Genomic DNA, 14,771 nt, shown 5'->3' on the forward strand with positions numbered 1-14,771 from the left:
ACGACGTTTACATAAAATGCAAATTAATAATTAATTATAAACAGACTATTGAAAGTTAGTTAATAATCGTTGGAACGCACATATTTGGCATTATACATACTAAAATAGGTATTCTCATCTAAATATAATATATCAATCACAAAGACTAAAATTACATCGGTATCCATGAATTTTGTGTTTGAAAATATGACATAACTTTAAAACCATAAATGCATTAACCATTTACACTCCGTAAGTTCATCATATGAACACCACACGGCACCTCCTCCCATAGTTTGCCAATCTTCTTGCGGAATCACGTGGGTTATGTACGCTTTGGGACGTCAGCGAGCTCTGTAAACTGTAAGTTTTATATATATGATATACTGATACCAATAGGTATACTTCTGAAAAATGTTGAGACGCCAATGTCCAAGAAAGTCAGCAAATCCTATCTCTAGCCTCCGCGCGGCGTCCCCAGGGCAATGCAGATAATGTACTGTATAACGCAGCATATCTGTAGCTAATAGAGAAGGGTGCAAGGCGAAACTCTAGTGCCTTAAAACAAGAGACCTTTGGCTACGGGAAGGATCACCCAGACAGAAAAACCACACACCAACCGGTCTGGACAGCGTGGTGTGTTAACCAAAACCTTCAAAATCAAAACGCAAACTTCTAAAACCCGGCCCTCATTCTCCGGAGGCCAACCTGATACTGATCACGGCAGCGATCAGCGAAGGAAGGCAGAGGGTGCTAACAATCTCCGGAGACCCGGGAAAGGCTGTCAACAGATGACCATTGCTACGTATAACGCGAGAACATTGTCCAGCGATGCCAAACATGTAGAGTTACAAGAAGGGCTCACGAATATCCACTGGGATGTTGTTGGACTCAGCTAAGTAGGATGTAAAGGTGAGGGTATTATCACTAATAATTAATCACAATTAATGGTAGGTGTGTTCATGAAAATTTTAAAAACAGTTTGTCGGATATTTCAACAATTGAAATGAAAAAATTGGAAAAAGATGTTTGTATTTTGGATAAAACCATTTATCAAAAAATTATTTATGAAAAGCAAAATAGGTACATAAATGGTTAACTATAACAATTATGGTCAGGAATGTTCACATTATTTAAATCATGGTGATTTAATATCAGCATGATACTCACAGAAAAGCACCGTATTCTTGCCCGGTGGTTGGGTTTCTTTGATCAACATTTAAATACCCCCCATAATGATGCCGGCAACACTAACATTAATACTCATGACCAGGAATCAGTACAAAGTGGCATGGATGATAACGAAGAACCACCGACATTAAATGAATACGTGTATTAATTAAGGCGCTAAGTACCAAAAACATAAAAACTAACATTTTTATAGAAAAATGTTCTACATACCAACGCCAATAACTTCAACTATAGTCTAAGTGCCTCAAGCAAGTCAAAAAAATACAGCAAAATAATTAAACCTGTCGACGTTGTAAGTCCGTTAGCGTGTTTTATTTATAATGGTGTAAGTAGCACTGCAGTGGTCAACGGCATTCAATATAAAATAGCTAACGATGGTGTGTTGACACTTGCGAGTTCTCAATACCTAAAATTATAGAAGCTGCCGTGATGCTTCACACTGTAAAACTACATTTTTCAAAAGGTCTGCTTCATGAAATTTTACTGCAATGACTCGGTATTTTGTAACTACAGGCAATACTACTTTTTGGTACTTAGAGCCTTATTTAATACACGTATTCAAATGAGGTAAAAGGTGCCATGTCAAGGTTAAAAACAAACAAATCGCCTGGAATAGATAACCTCCAGAGTGAATTAATAAAATGTGGGGGAGAAAGCCTGCTCAAACATTTACATAACCTAATCCACCAAGTATGGACTTCAGAAAAGATGTCAGAGGCGTGGAAGGATAGGCTGATTTGTCCCCTGCACAAGAAAGGAGACCAACTAGAATGTAGTAACTACAGAGGGGTGACACTCCTTAACTCTGCATATAAACTGTTGTCGATTCTGATATTCCAGCGGCTGGAACCCATTGTAGAAGGAATACTCGGGCACTACCAAGGAGGCTTTCGACGAGGGAGATCATGTGTTACTCAAATATTCACTCTAAGGCAGATTCTAGAAAAGACCACTAAATTCAATATTAACACGTATCACCTGTTCATCGATTTTAAGGCAGCTTATGATAGCATTAATCGATACTGGCTATACGAAGCAATATGAGAATTTGAAATTCCGACGAAAATAATTAAACTTGAAGAGATGACAATGACACCAGTACAATGCCGGGTAAAGCTTCAAGCGGAAATATCCGAGCCATTTGTATCACTGAATGGCCTAAGGCAAGGTGACGCTCTGGCATGCCTTCTTTTCAATATTGCGCTAGAAAAGGCGATACGGGATGCAAAGATTGATGCCCGTGGCAGTGGCACGATATTTACTAAGCCTGTGCAGCTGCTGGCGTATGCCGATGATATCGACATCATTGCCATATCAGAATTGGCGCTGAAAAAGGCATTCACAGCACTAGAAGCCTCTGCCAAAAGAATGGGTTTACAAATAAACGAGGCAAAAACTAAATACATGCCTGTCTATGTCACACCACGAGAAGTCGCACCAAAGTTAGATATTGGTGCATACAAGTTTGATACGGTCGACAGTTTCATATACCTTGGATCTCTTGTAACTCGACATAATGATATTACAGAAGAAATTAACAAGAGAATCATGTCTGCGAATAAATGCTACTTTGGTATGTTAAGACATTTTAAGTCCCGCTTACTATCTCGTCGAACTAAAAGCACTCTTTACAAGACACTTGTAAAGCCAGTGCTCACCTACGCATCGGAAACCTGGACATTAACTCTGCGAAATGAACGAGCCCTGAACATCTTTGAAAGAGAAAATTCTCCGCCGTATATATGGACCGATCAGGGATGGCACCAATTGGAGGAGAAGATATAATGCTGAGCTCTACGGACTGTACGAAGATTGCAGCGCAGTTCAATCAATTAAGATTGGGAGACTGCGATGGCTAGGTCATGTGCACCGTATGAATGACAATGAACCGGCAAAGAGAGTGATGTCCAGCAATCCAATAGGACGTAGAAGAAGAGGGAGGCCAAAGATTCGCTGATTAGATGGAGCTGCCAGTGACTGCCGTATTCTGGGGGTACCAAATTGGAAAGCGGCCACACTGGATAGGGACAGGTGGAGGGAGCTGTTGGAGGAGGCCAGGACCCACACCGGGTTGTCGCGCTCCTGATGATGATGATGATTTAATATCAGTGTACTTTATTAATACAAATAAAACACAATGTTTTAGTACTTGTTCCATGACGTACAAAAGCTAAACTGATACTGATAATACATTTAAAGCCGCGTTGACACGGTCCAAGTACGATCCTAGTACACTAGAACCGAGTGCCATCCAAGCGCACTCGTATGAGACAGCTTCATACTAATTATTCCTATCCATGCTACTCGGACCGCGTCCTTCTCATCCAAGTTAGCTTGTTAGGAGTAATTATTTGTATGAAGCTGTCTCATACGACTGCGCTTGGATGGCACTCGGTCCGAGTGTACTTGGACCGACGATATATTATATATATAATAATAATATAATTCCAGCATCCAAATTAAAGAGTATAATGATAAGTGGTGAACTTTGATTTAAAATAAAGAGATTTTTAAATATCTCAGTAACTAGAAATAAATACCACATATGAGTCTATAGCCTCATATGTGCCAATGTAACGCTAGACTGAAAGTCGGATATTATACTTACGCTGGTCTTATAACATTAATACTTTACTTGTCGACCATGCTCTCCAATCCACCCACCTTATTAGCATGAGATGATCTTTCTCAGGGGGGTGGATCCGGGCGCTGTTCAAAGCAGTGAAACCTATGCCGGGAAATGTCTTCCATGGCGTGGACTCCCAGACTCTAATGGAGTCTGGAATGAGTGTTGCATGCCTCACTTAACCTATAGGCGATCCCCATATTACCTTATGGGCGCCAGCAAGCTTTTCTTTTCAAGGGAAATAGCAGCAAAAGACCATGTCCAAGTCAACTTGAATAGTGTCAACGCGGCTTTAAGGCATGCAAAAGTTATGAAAATGGAATTATTTCGAGTATTTAGGTACATGAGAAAACTGTTTTGAGACGAATATAAAATTATGTTTCACAGTTGATTATAAACAGGTATATTCATGCATGGTTTAAAATGTAACAAGTGGACAAGCATAATATCGCCATATACATAAAACATAAGTTCTGATAAAACATTGGATCACTTACATTGAGATACACTATGCTGCAACATCTTATTTTATATTCGGCTCAACACGGTAATAAATTATGATTCAGTGAAACCCCCGAAATAGCGACAACCACCCCAAAGAAGTGATTACGGTGCATTGCCCAGATTGTCTATTTTTGCACCGAGCATTAATATTAATGCGCTCAACTCTGACTTGGTTGCAGCGTTGAGAGCCACCATGTCAGACCTGAGCGCAGCAACGTTGATGGCCAGCAACTCTAGGGTGGTATTCAATACGGGCACCGGACCCATTGTCTGCGTTCCCACAGAAGTTTGGGACAACGAGAGCCTGCGGGTTCTCACTGTTGCTGGGAAGACAGCACTGCCTTCACGTGTAGCAGCATGGGCTCTCGTAAAGACAGCACTGTCTTCCTGTGCAACAGTTCCAGCCGTGACCCGCGGTGTCACAGAGATTGCACATTCGGGGGTTTCCATATCTGCATCTGATGACTCGGAATATGTCACTCGACATGGTGACATATTCCGAGCCCCGAATCTCTGCATGGTGTTGCCGGAAACTTCTGTAGAAGGAGGAGTTGCAGGGTGCACGCTCCGCATACTGTTACCGGAGTTCTCCGCGGCACCAACTTCTGCAGGAGGAGTTGCAGCGACACCAATACGCAACAGGACATCATGACGCATCTGTAAATTAAATGTAATCATCATAAGTAAACATGCGACGGATGAATCCTTTTATATTGTTAATCAATATAGAATTTTATGAATGACCTACCCCAGAGAAGCTCCCCTGTCCAATGTGCTCACCAGTAACCGTTATTGGCTGTATGAGAACCGAAAGTCGGTTCTGGAGAGCAGACAGCTGGATTCTACAGGGCGGGCCGCCTCCCGTCTACCTCTGCGAAATAATGATTTTGACCATTTTGGCCCACGTGTTGCGCTGCGTGTCTTGCCATATTACTACCTACCTAACAATCTAAAGTCTATCTTCTATAAGCTGGCGTCCCGGTTTTCCCGAATCCATCTCGTTCCGTCCCATTGAAAGCTTGCAACCGTTCAACGCGATGGCACAATGCTTTCCGTGTGACGTGTACGCCAGTTTATAGAATACAGACTGTAGTACTATACACGGCAGTGACATTTGAGATACTTTCAAAAGACGTGGTTTAATTTACGAAAACAGCTGATAATCGAAGAATTAATAATTATTAAACATATTATATAGTAATAGTACATCACCTTTTTCCAATCTCGCCATGTTTTAGTGGCACCCCCACAAGCATTGAGTCGCACCGCAATCTCCCTCCACTGCCTCTCGATTTCAAAGCAGGTGAGGTCGTTGGATATCCTTCCTGCGACGAGTTCAGGATGCACTAAGGAAAATAGGGTAATTTTATAGTATTTCATATCGTCATTGCGGTTAAGGTAGTTTGAGTTACAGTAGCTGAAGGGTACAATAATAGCATAGAAAAAATGGTGTGAAAATAATACATCTGCGTAGAGGTATTACTAAATGGTACAAACCAAATGTGTCAGACATATCAACCAAATAGCATCTCAGACTCTGGTGATTTGGGTAAGTGTCTAACTAATATTACATTTATTCGCTTATTTATTTATTAATATCTAAATTTAATTTTGTATGTTTGTACTACCACATGTTGGCATTATTTTAGTAGGGTACATTTCTTACGAGTATACGAGATATGTTTACAATGAAATGAATAAAAATGTTGTGTAAGTACTTACATTCCATTAACTCTACTAGCATCTCCATCTGCACTCGATTTGCAATAGCCATTTTTCCTTTCTGTAAAGGAATAAATAAATACACTTTTAGTACGATTTCTACATACTATTCTATAAAAGAGACACAATACATCCGAAATAAATGTTCCGACACTTACCGACGTATTTGTTGATATAAAACTTCTCTGCGCGCCAAATTTTGCTGTCAGTGAGGGCATAGACAAAAATATAATGCAAACTCTCAGGCGATCAAAAATGTACACCCGATTTTTGGCAAATATTTGGTTGCATTATTGGACACAGGGCGAAGCGGTATACTTCCGCGGAAGCGTCGGAGAACACACTATCGCATTATGAAGCAGGCTGGAACTTGCTGGTGGCAGGTTTGATACTTATTTCGACCATACTTCGGTAGTGCTTCATTCGTGATTTGGTACCTATCCAGCAAGTGCTCGAGAAAGTGGTGTCCAGAATGCGCTTCGTCAAGAACAGCCGCGGTGGCCAAATGCCACAAATCATTTTCAAATGTTAGGCACTGTAGACTGTCTAAAAGAACACGCTTAGTGCCTACCTAAGCACATTACATTAGTTTCAAAACTCAAATACACTAGTCATTACTACTTGCGAGGATGTTATACATAAATAAAATTTCAAGAAATTCAGGGTTACCTCTGATCAGTAATCACGTCCGTGCTAATCATGTTGTGACTTTAAAGTTTTCCGCATCCAAAACTGCCTTACAAATGCTGCAAATAAAATAATACGATAAATTTATTACCCTTGTCAGAATAAGTCGAAGTTCCTTCGGAGTTTTTGATTTTAAGACTTCTTCTTTAATTTTTTGTTCGTCTATCGTCACTTCTGAATACTGCATCATTCCTTTTTGGATTCCATCAGGAGAGGATTGTTGACTTTTATCTGTATCGTGATGCCTTGTGAAAAATCCCTTGGGAGAAACCTAGAAAACAAAAATTATCGTCATTATAAATTTTTAATTGTTTTACACTAGATTTATTTTCCAACGTTTTTGCTTTTAAGCATCTTCAGACATTAAGCAATGAGAGTAAAAATGACGATATGAAATGGTAATAGTATGATACGACCCCACTGACGCTCACTATATGAAGCATTTGGCGACCTAACCATATACTCTGGTTACATAGTCAACTGGGACAACAACCGTATGCGCCGATCTCTTGACAGCTGAGATGAAAATTTCCAGGTGAAAGTTCCGCGGTTTACACTGGCGAATCAGGCAGGTAAACCGAGGAACAAATGAAAGTCGGCCATAAGGCCTATGAAAGGTAAATTATGTCTTAATAATTCGCCATACAATGTGGCATAATGAGTAAAACTGTAAAAACAATACCTTTTGTTAGAATGTAAGAAATTCCTGCATATAATTATATAATTTGATCCGTTAATTAACGGACACGAAAGTAAGGCGAGAGAAAAAATGACAATTATTGTATGAAAGAGAAGAAGATCTTTTTTATAACATCGACGAGAAAAAAACCGTTCGATTTAAATTTCGAATTTGTGCAATAAATTATTTTATTTTTACAAAATATAATTATGTTAGAAAGATTTTATTGTAATTAATTTAATTTTGTTCGTAAGGAAAGGAGTCGACGCGAAACGCTTTTTATTCTTAATTTCTATAGCTCGGTCCCCGAATGGAATTTTTAATCGGAATCTTCCCATGACTATCATATTCATAATAAGTATATATATGCAACTTTTTCCGACATACATATAATATATAGGTACTTATATACTTATGTGAAGTTTTTTTTACTGTTTTATTTTTAGTTCTATAACTCAGTTCCTGGAAAGAAATTTTCAACTGGAAACTTAATGGAACTGTTACATTTTACGACGCGTATATATATACTTAATATATATATATATGTATTTATGAAACTTTTCACTGGCACATATATGTAATTTTTCTTAAATAGTCCAATCACAGAAATATTTTGCAATAACTTCCTTCACCACGTTTCACGACCGTGATGGAGGACGATTTCTGCGTTGCAAATGCTGCAAATCAAATTACGTAAGAAATGTATTACTCTTGTCAGAATAAGTCGAAGTTCTTTCGGGGTATTTAGTTTTGAGATTTCTTCTTTGATATTTTGTTCATCTATCGTCACTTCCGAATACTGCATCAGTCGATCTTGGATTCCATCAGGCGACGATTGTTGACTCTTATATGTATCTTGATGACTTGTGAAAAATCCCTTGGTAGAAACCTAGAAAACCAAAATTATCGTTCTTATAAATTCTATATTATGTTTTATACTATTCCACGTAAGCTATTTTTTTCAACATCTTCAGACAATATGTACAATATTACAATATTAAGTAAAGAAGTGATAGTAAAAATGACGATAAGAAATGATAATATTAACTAGTACTTAGATCAGGGGGGGCAAACTGCGGCCCGCGGGCCTCATGTGGCCCGACGGGTAATTTTTTACGGCCCGCCATCGTTAATTGTACTTCTGATTACGAATAACTTTTTTATAATTCTTTAAAAAATATTGACAATAGATTAAAATTTATTTAGCAACAGTACGCTATCCATTTTCAATAGATATTGATAGTGTACCGATAGAGCTACAATTTGAGATTATTGATCTGCAGTGTGACACTGATTTAATTGAATTGCATCGTCGTGAAGAAATCTTCAAATTTTACAATGCCCTTAATTCAGACAAATTCGACCAACTTAAATATTATGCAAGAAAAATGTTCGTTATTTTTGGATCAACCTATATATGTGAACAAACATTTTCGATCATGAACCTCCACGGTCACAAAGGGAAGTACCTGTCTACGACCAAGGGCATTTACGGTCGCTCACTCCGCACTGAAAAATACCGTAATTCGTGCGAGTTTTTGTTAAGCAACTTCATCCCTTACCCCGCGAGGGGGAAGCGTCCCTTGAAAAAATAGTTTTTGCGGACAGTTCGAATCTACCTACAACGAAGTGATGACATAAAACGAGCGTCACGCCGGCGGCGGTATCAGCCGTGCAATGGCGTAATCAACCGTGCTTCTAGCCAATTACTAAACCAATTTTTAATTATCAATAGACATTGTGATGAATATCAAAGTACCCGCGAAATTAAATAATGTGCAAACGCGTCCATGTGAAAAAGAATGCAAAGTGAAGTGTTGTCTATTCGAACGCCACGTGCCCGCTGGCTACCGACATACTCCGCGTGGTCCCTGTTATTTAAATGTTACTTTATCTCAGTCATGTTAAACCCTTGTATTCCTAACCTGTATAATTTAGTGTAAATAAACCGAGCCTGCGCAGGGCTATTGGATCAAAAAGTTTCTGTGTTATAATTCACCCCGTCAGTAATGACGTCACACACATCCCTCTAACCGATATGATACTGGAGGAGGTTCTACCACCGACATACATGTGAGCCCTCTTCTTCTTCCCGGTATTACTATATAATTATATCAAATTCCCCATTAACAAAGGTGTCCGGCAAGGTGATACCATTTCACCTAAACAATTCACCGCTACTCTTGAGGACTTATTTAGGAAACTTGATTCGGAGGAAAAAGGTGTTCCAATTAACGGAGGGCACCTCAGTCACCTGCGCTTTGCAGATGATATTGTTATACTCTCACAAGACCCGAAAGACCTCCAAGGTAGAATGCAAGAACTCGCGGATGTCAGTCAAACGGTCGGTCTAAAGATAAATGTCTCAAAAACAAAAGTGATGAGGAACTGTTTTTCGGATCCTGCGATTATCTGTATTTCTGGAACCCAACTCGAGCAAGTCAGCAGCTACATCTATCTCGGACAGCAGGTGTCCATAGACGGAAGCATGCACGATGAAATTGCTCGAAGAACAAAGCTGGGATGGAGTGCTTTCGGACGTCTGAATAGTATCTTCAAGAGTGACCTATCATTATGTCTTAAGCGTAGGGGGTTCAACCAGTGTGTGCTACCCGTGCTCACGTATGGCTGCGAGACGTGGACCCTCAACACAAGAGATGTCCAAAAGCTAAGAGTCAAACAGCAAGGCATGGAGAGGTGCATGTTGGGCATCACGCGAAAGGACCGTAAGAGAAACGAATGGGTTAGGAAGCAGACAAGAGTACGCGATGTAATAGACGTTGCCAAACAGCTGAAATGGAGATGGGCGGGGCACATTGCTCGCTGGACAAATGCCATCATCCAATGGTACCCAAGGGGTACGAAACGGCCACAGGGTCGCCCTAAAAGCCGCTGGATTGACGAACTGGTAAAGTTCGGCGGAAATACGTGGCAGCAAACGACACAGGACCAAGAGAGTTGGACAAAGCTTGGGGAGGCCTTCATCCAGCAGTGGATTGACCCCGGCTGATGATGATATAATTATATAAGTACAAAAGTTTTACAGTTTCGCAGGTAAAGCATCAGATTGCATAAGGTGCTCAACACGTGAATAGGGTAGGTTCACTCTGCGACCGTATTACCACAATAATGTAACGATGGCTGAGAGGCTTACGCATCGATCTATAATGTCTGATGTATGATCTATAATGTAACAAAAGCAAGTGGGGTCATCGGATCTTATTTCTTCAAAAATGAGACTGGGGCTAGCATCACGGTCAATGGAGATCGTTAGACACCGAATCATGACCAACAATTTTTTTGGTGTTGTAAATTTGGACGACATTGATCCGAACGAGATGTGGTTTTAACAGTATGGCACTACGCGCCGTACAATGACCGCAACCATCAACTTATTAAAATCTAAATTTGAGGAACGTTTTACAGGTGACTATTAGTTAATTTTAGCGTAATTATGTAAGGTACAGATGGCAAAGTACATTGGTCGGAATCCTATGGATTCGATTTTTTCCAAAGGAAGGGTATGTTTCTAGCGTGTTTCCAAATTAAAAGGTAGCCTATATATATTTTACACAATTGAAATAAATAGTGACTTAATTTGACAAGGGATGTTGGTGTTACTTCAGTACGATGTGGTTAAGGCTGTCATATATTATTATACAATAGGTATTGTAATGTGAAATCAATATGTAAGCCAGCTATAAATACACACGTGAATGCTCATAGACAAATGGTACGGGGGGATCAATTGCAAAAAACACCCATAATAACTCATAAGCTATTGCTATTGTTCAATTGAAATTAACTCTCTTGTTGTTAGAATCTCTTATAAAAAATAGTATTTTGTCATCCCTAATAGATGTATACCCTGACTTCTCCGTGGGACATCATTGTCAATAACCTACCTCCACCCTTCGCAACTAATATATGATATAGTTTGTTTTGAAAAAGGGTTTTAAATAGCAAAATATCACACTATTAGAGCGTTTTCAATGCAAATGCTTCTGTAATACCAATACCATACTTGTGTTATACCAATCGATTCTTTGCACGTACCCACTTAAATACTAAACATATTTTTGTACTTTTTTTTTAAATAGGTAGTTAGTTTTAGAAAAAAAAGCCCACAGCATAAAATTAAATGTTGAATAATTACAAGATAAAAAGAACTTTTTATATACTTGCAACATTTTTAAATTTTCTGTTGAATCATATAAACTTGACTTGACTAGCTTACGTTCAAAAAATTTGTACTTGATAGAAATACTGAATAATGAAATTTCATTTCATATTGATTTCCGTAGTAACGCATGTATATATTATTTAATAATTTAGTTGCTAGGACCCCCTAGGAAACAATAATGGTATCGAAATAACTTTTCATACAAAACAGAATAAACTGAAAATGAATTGAATTCTACTTAAAGATGGCTATAAGTGCATGCACACCGCTTGCGAAAAAAAATAAATGGGAACGAAATGAATAAGCTGAAAATTTGACAGCTGTAATTTTTTAAGAGAAATTTAATAATTAAAAGTAGTTTATATGTTTCCGACATATGAACTTTCGGAATATAGGGGAAGAGCTACAATTATTGGCCAGTTAAGGATTTTTTCAACTTTGTTAATTTTTTGTAGACAGATATCATTAGGAAGGTGAAATAAAAAAATATTATTTGTTAAATTGTTTATTTATTTATAATAATCAATTATCAGAACATTTAAAAAAATATATTTTACATCATAAAAAAAATAATCAAAAAAAAAGGCAGAAATCTACAATTATTGGCCACTTTTTTCAATTATTGGCCACCAAAAAATGCAATTATTGGCCACCCCGAAATTGCTGTAATAACATTATTTAAACAAAAATTAAAATACAGTTTATGTAATATTATGATCACACATCATTATTAAGTGTTCAATCAAGTACTTAATGCAACTTTATCGTCATTTTATTAGACATACGTAACATATTACTTAAAAATACAAAGAACACATTCACATTGAGTTACAGTGAGATAGGCATATTTAATTAAATACGTAAAGCTTGTTGGAAATTGATTTTAAAAATTTAAAAGAAATATTATACCTCCCTGATAGAAGTTAACAAACATCTTGACGTAGCATAAAGGATAAATGAGAATCATTGAAGTTTTCTCACAGTAGGAACAGCATACATAACTTTTCAGTAGAGGATTTTTGCGGAAGGAATTTTAGTGTGCTTATTGGTATTTCAAATCTTCTTGTTACTGAACGCAAAGACTCTTCACTATGGTCTTTCATATACTCTATTGCTTCTTTTATTCTTCAGTTCTTGACTATATTTCATTTGTTTATTTTGATGCATTTTTATTCTGGAACAATCAAGAAAAAAGTTTCTATTATCGGCCATCAAAACTACAATTATGGGCCAGGTGGCCAACATTTATCTACGAATGTCGGAGAAATATAATAAAAACAAAGATGATTAATAATACTGTTAAAACACTATTCAACTAATAAAAATAAATGCAATACTTTACTAATTAGTCACATATTCTATTATTAGCAAGGCCGGCCGATAAAGGAAAATCGACGTATTTTGGAATCAGTTATTGGCCACCATCATAATATACCTACCCACCTATTTTTTTCCAAAATATATGTCTAATGATATATACATAAACCAAATACATAGATACTTGTCAATTGGATTAGCATTTTGTATGATATTAAATGTTTAACATACATTTTAACAGAAGTCATGTCCTTGTACAATTTACAACAAATCGCACTTATTTCACGGTTTCGCTCGAACTGTCAGATAAAAATGCGGTTTTGAGGTTGTTTTATAATGCTAAAAGTAACAATTATCTGTTTTACCAACGGAGGAACAATTGACGAGATTTCTTAATAACTGAACAGATGGCAATGTTGATTTAATATCTTAAAAAAACTAGATTTTATCTGCAAGTGGCCAATAATTGAAGCTGGCCCATAATAGTAGCTCTTACCCTACCCGTATTCGGAATTACCCCAATGCACCTTACATCTTTATTTTACAAAAAAATATTTCAATTTAAATTTAAAAAATGAACATAAAGGTTGAAAAATGGGGGAAAATATCAGTTAACGTAATTTAGATGAATTTATGATCGCATATACTTTGGACATAACATTGTTTTTGAAAGAAGATCAAAATATGTAGGTACGGATATGCTGTAATCTATACTTAAATTTAATAATGTAACAATTGAAATTTAAAATGAACTTCAAGTAAAACACTAAATATCATGATAAACTAGGAAAATGCAAAATTTATAATAAACTTCTGGAACATAATTGTTTAATACTGGTGTCCCAGCAGCATTTATACAGCATATTTCCTTGAAAACAATTAATCAATTAGGTACGCACCTGTGAATCATCAGTAATCGTCGGCCCGGTCGAGCAAACACCGAATTCATCAAACGGATGACAGCTTTCATCTACTTCAGGTTTGATATCAACCTACAAACAAACCAAAAAGTAAGTATACAGTTTATTACGACATTTTGGAAAGAGACAATAAGTGTAAAAAAGCATTTTATAATGCAACATTAAGTATTAAGCGTTATCAAAATAACCTGAATTGTGTTATCGTCAACAAGTTCTGGTGCTGATCGACCTTCCGGACTAAGCGAATGCATATTTGGTATAACATTATAATCAATAACACTTCGCAGTATTTCGCTATCTGCCTCAACGTCTAGCGGTTCACTTTTAATGTCCATTTTAATTAACAATAATACAACAGGACAAGACTGGCAATCATTCCTATAATAGCAGTTTTTACATAACTAATCCATACAGCAAATAGCGATCACTACTAGGTATATTAAAATATAAAGATTAACACTCATTACTGTGTTTTAATAAGACTTTTATAGGACGAGAATACATAATTTGCAGCGCGAGTCTATCAAATGGCGTCATAAGAAACAAAATGGCGTCGATTCAGTTAGAACAGTGCTGCCATCACTTTAACCGTCATAGACAAGTTTTCAATTTTATATACTTACATCATAATAATTATTATTTGAACAAAATAAAAAACATTTTAAATATAATTGTATTTAATTGGGTCTCAGGCTTGTAGACCAGAATTTATTATGCATTGATCATTATTATGATTGGTGCAGGGTGAATAAAGCACACAAATATATTCAGTAATGTACCGTATATTATCACTAAATATTATTTACACTGGATTTCACAGATTAATTATTAGGTAGATAATTAATTGTTTTTAGTACCTATCGAGTTACTAAGCAAGGAATCAGGGATAATGAACCTGCGGCCTTTTAGGGTCTCAAGTGCGATCTTTTCTGAATCCAAATTTTACTAAATAAATCCTTTTGT

At 37.2% G+C, this 14,771-nt stretch overlaps 1 protein-coding gene across 1 annotated transcript; it reads right to left on the reverse strand.

The window, feature by feature from the left end:
- Positions 1-4,070: 4,070 nt before the first annotated feature.
- Positions 4,071-14,358, reverse strand: LOC147076013 (uncharacterized). Its single transcript, XM_085941758.1, has 7 exons — positions 13,997-14,358; positions 13,788-13,880; positions 8,098-8,277; positions 6,801-6,980; positions 6,023-6,083; positions 5,513-5,646; positions 4,071-4,957 (listed from the first exon to the last, which is right to left on the reverse strand). The coding sequence occupies exons 1-7, from the start codon at positions 14,141-14,143 to the stop codon at positions 4,403-4,405; spliced, it is 1,350 nt and encodes a 449-aa protein (XP_085797884.1). The 5' UTR covers positions 14,144-14,358; the 3' UTR covers positions 4,071-4,402.
- Positions 14,359-14,771: the final 413 nt, after the last annotated feature.

The sequence above is a fragment of the Rhyacophila brunnea genome, unplaced genomic scaffold (genome assembly GCF_057557595.1).
Source record: "Rhyacophila brunnea isolate RB1 unplaced genomic scaffold, BYU_Rbru_1.0 scaffold_136, whole genome shotgun sequence".
NCBI lineage: Eukaryota > Metazoa > Arthropoda > Insecta > Trichoptera > Rhyacophilidae > Rhyacophila > Rhyacophila brunnea.

Excerpts from the sequence above, each read along its gene's own strand:
- LOC147076013 (XM_085941758.1), bottom strand. The coding sequence starts at position 14,143 with ATGGACATTAAAAGTGAACCGCTAGACGTTGAGGCAGATAGCGAAATA. Across the intron at positions 8,278-13,787 it reads CGATTACTGATGATTCACAG|GTTTCTACCAAGGGATTTTT; the intron begins GTGCGTACCTAA and ends TTGGTTTTCTAG. Across the intron at positions 6,084-6,800 it reads TTCGACTTATTCTGACAAGG|AAAGGAAAAATGGCTATTGC; the intron begins GTAATAAATTTA and ends ATTCCTTTACAG.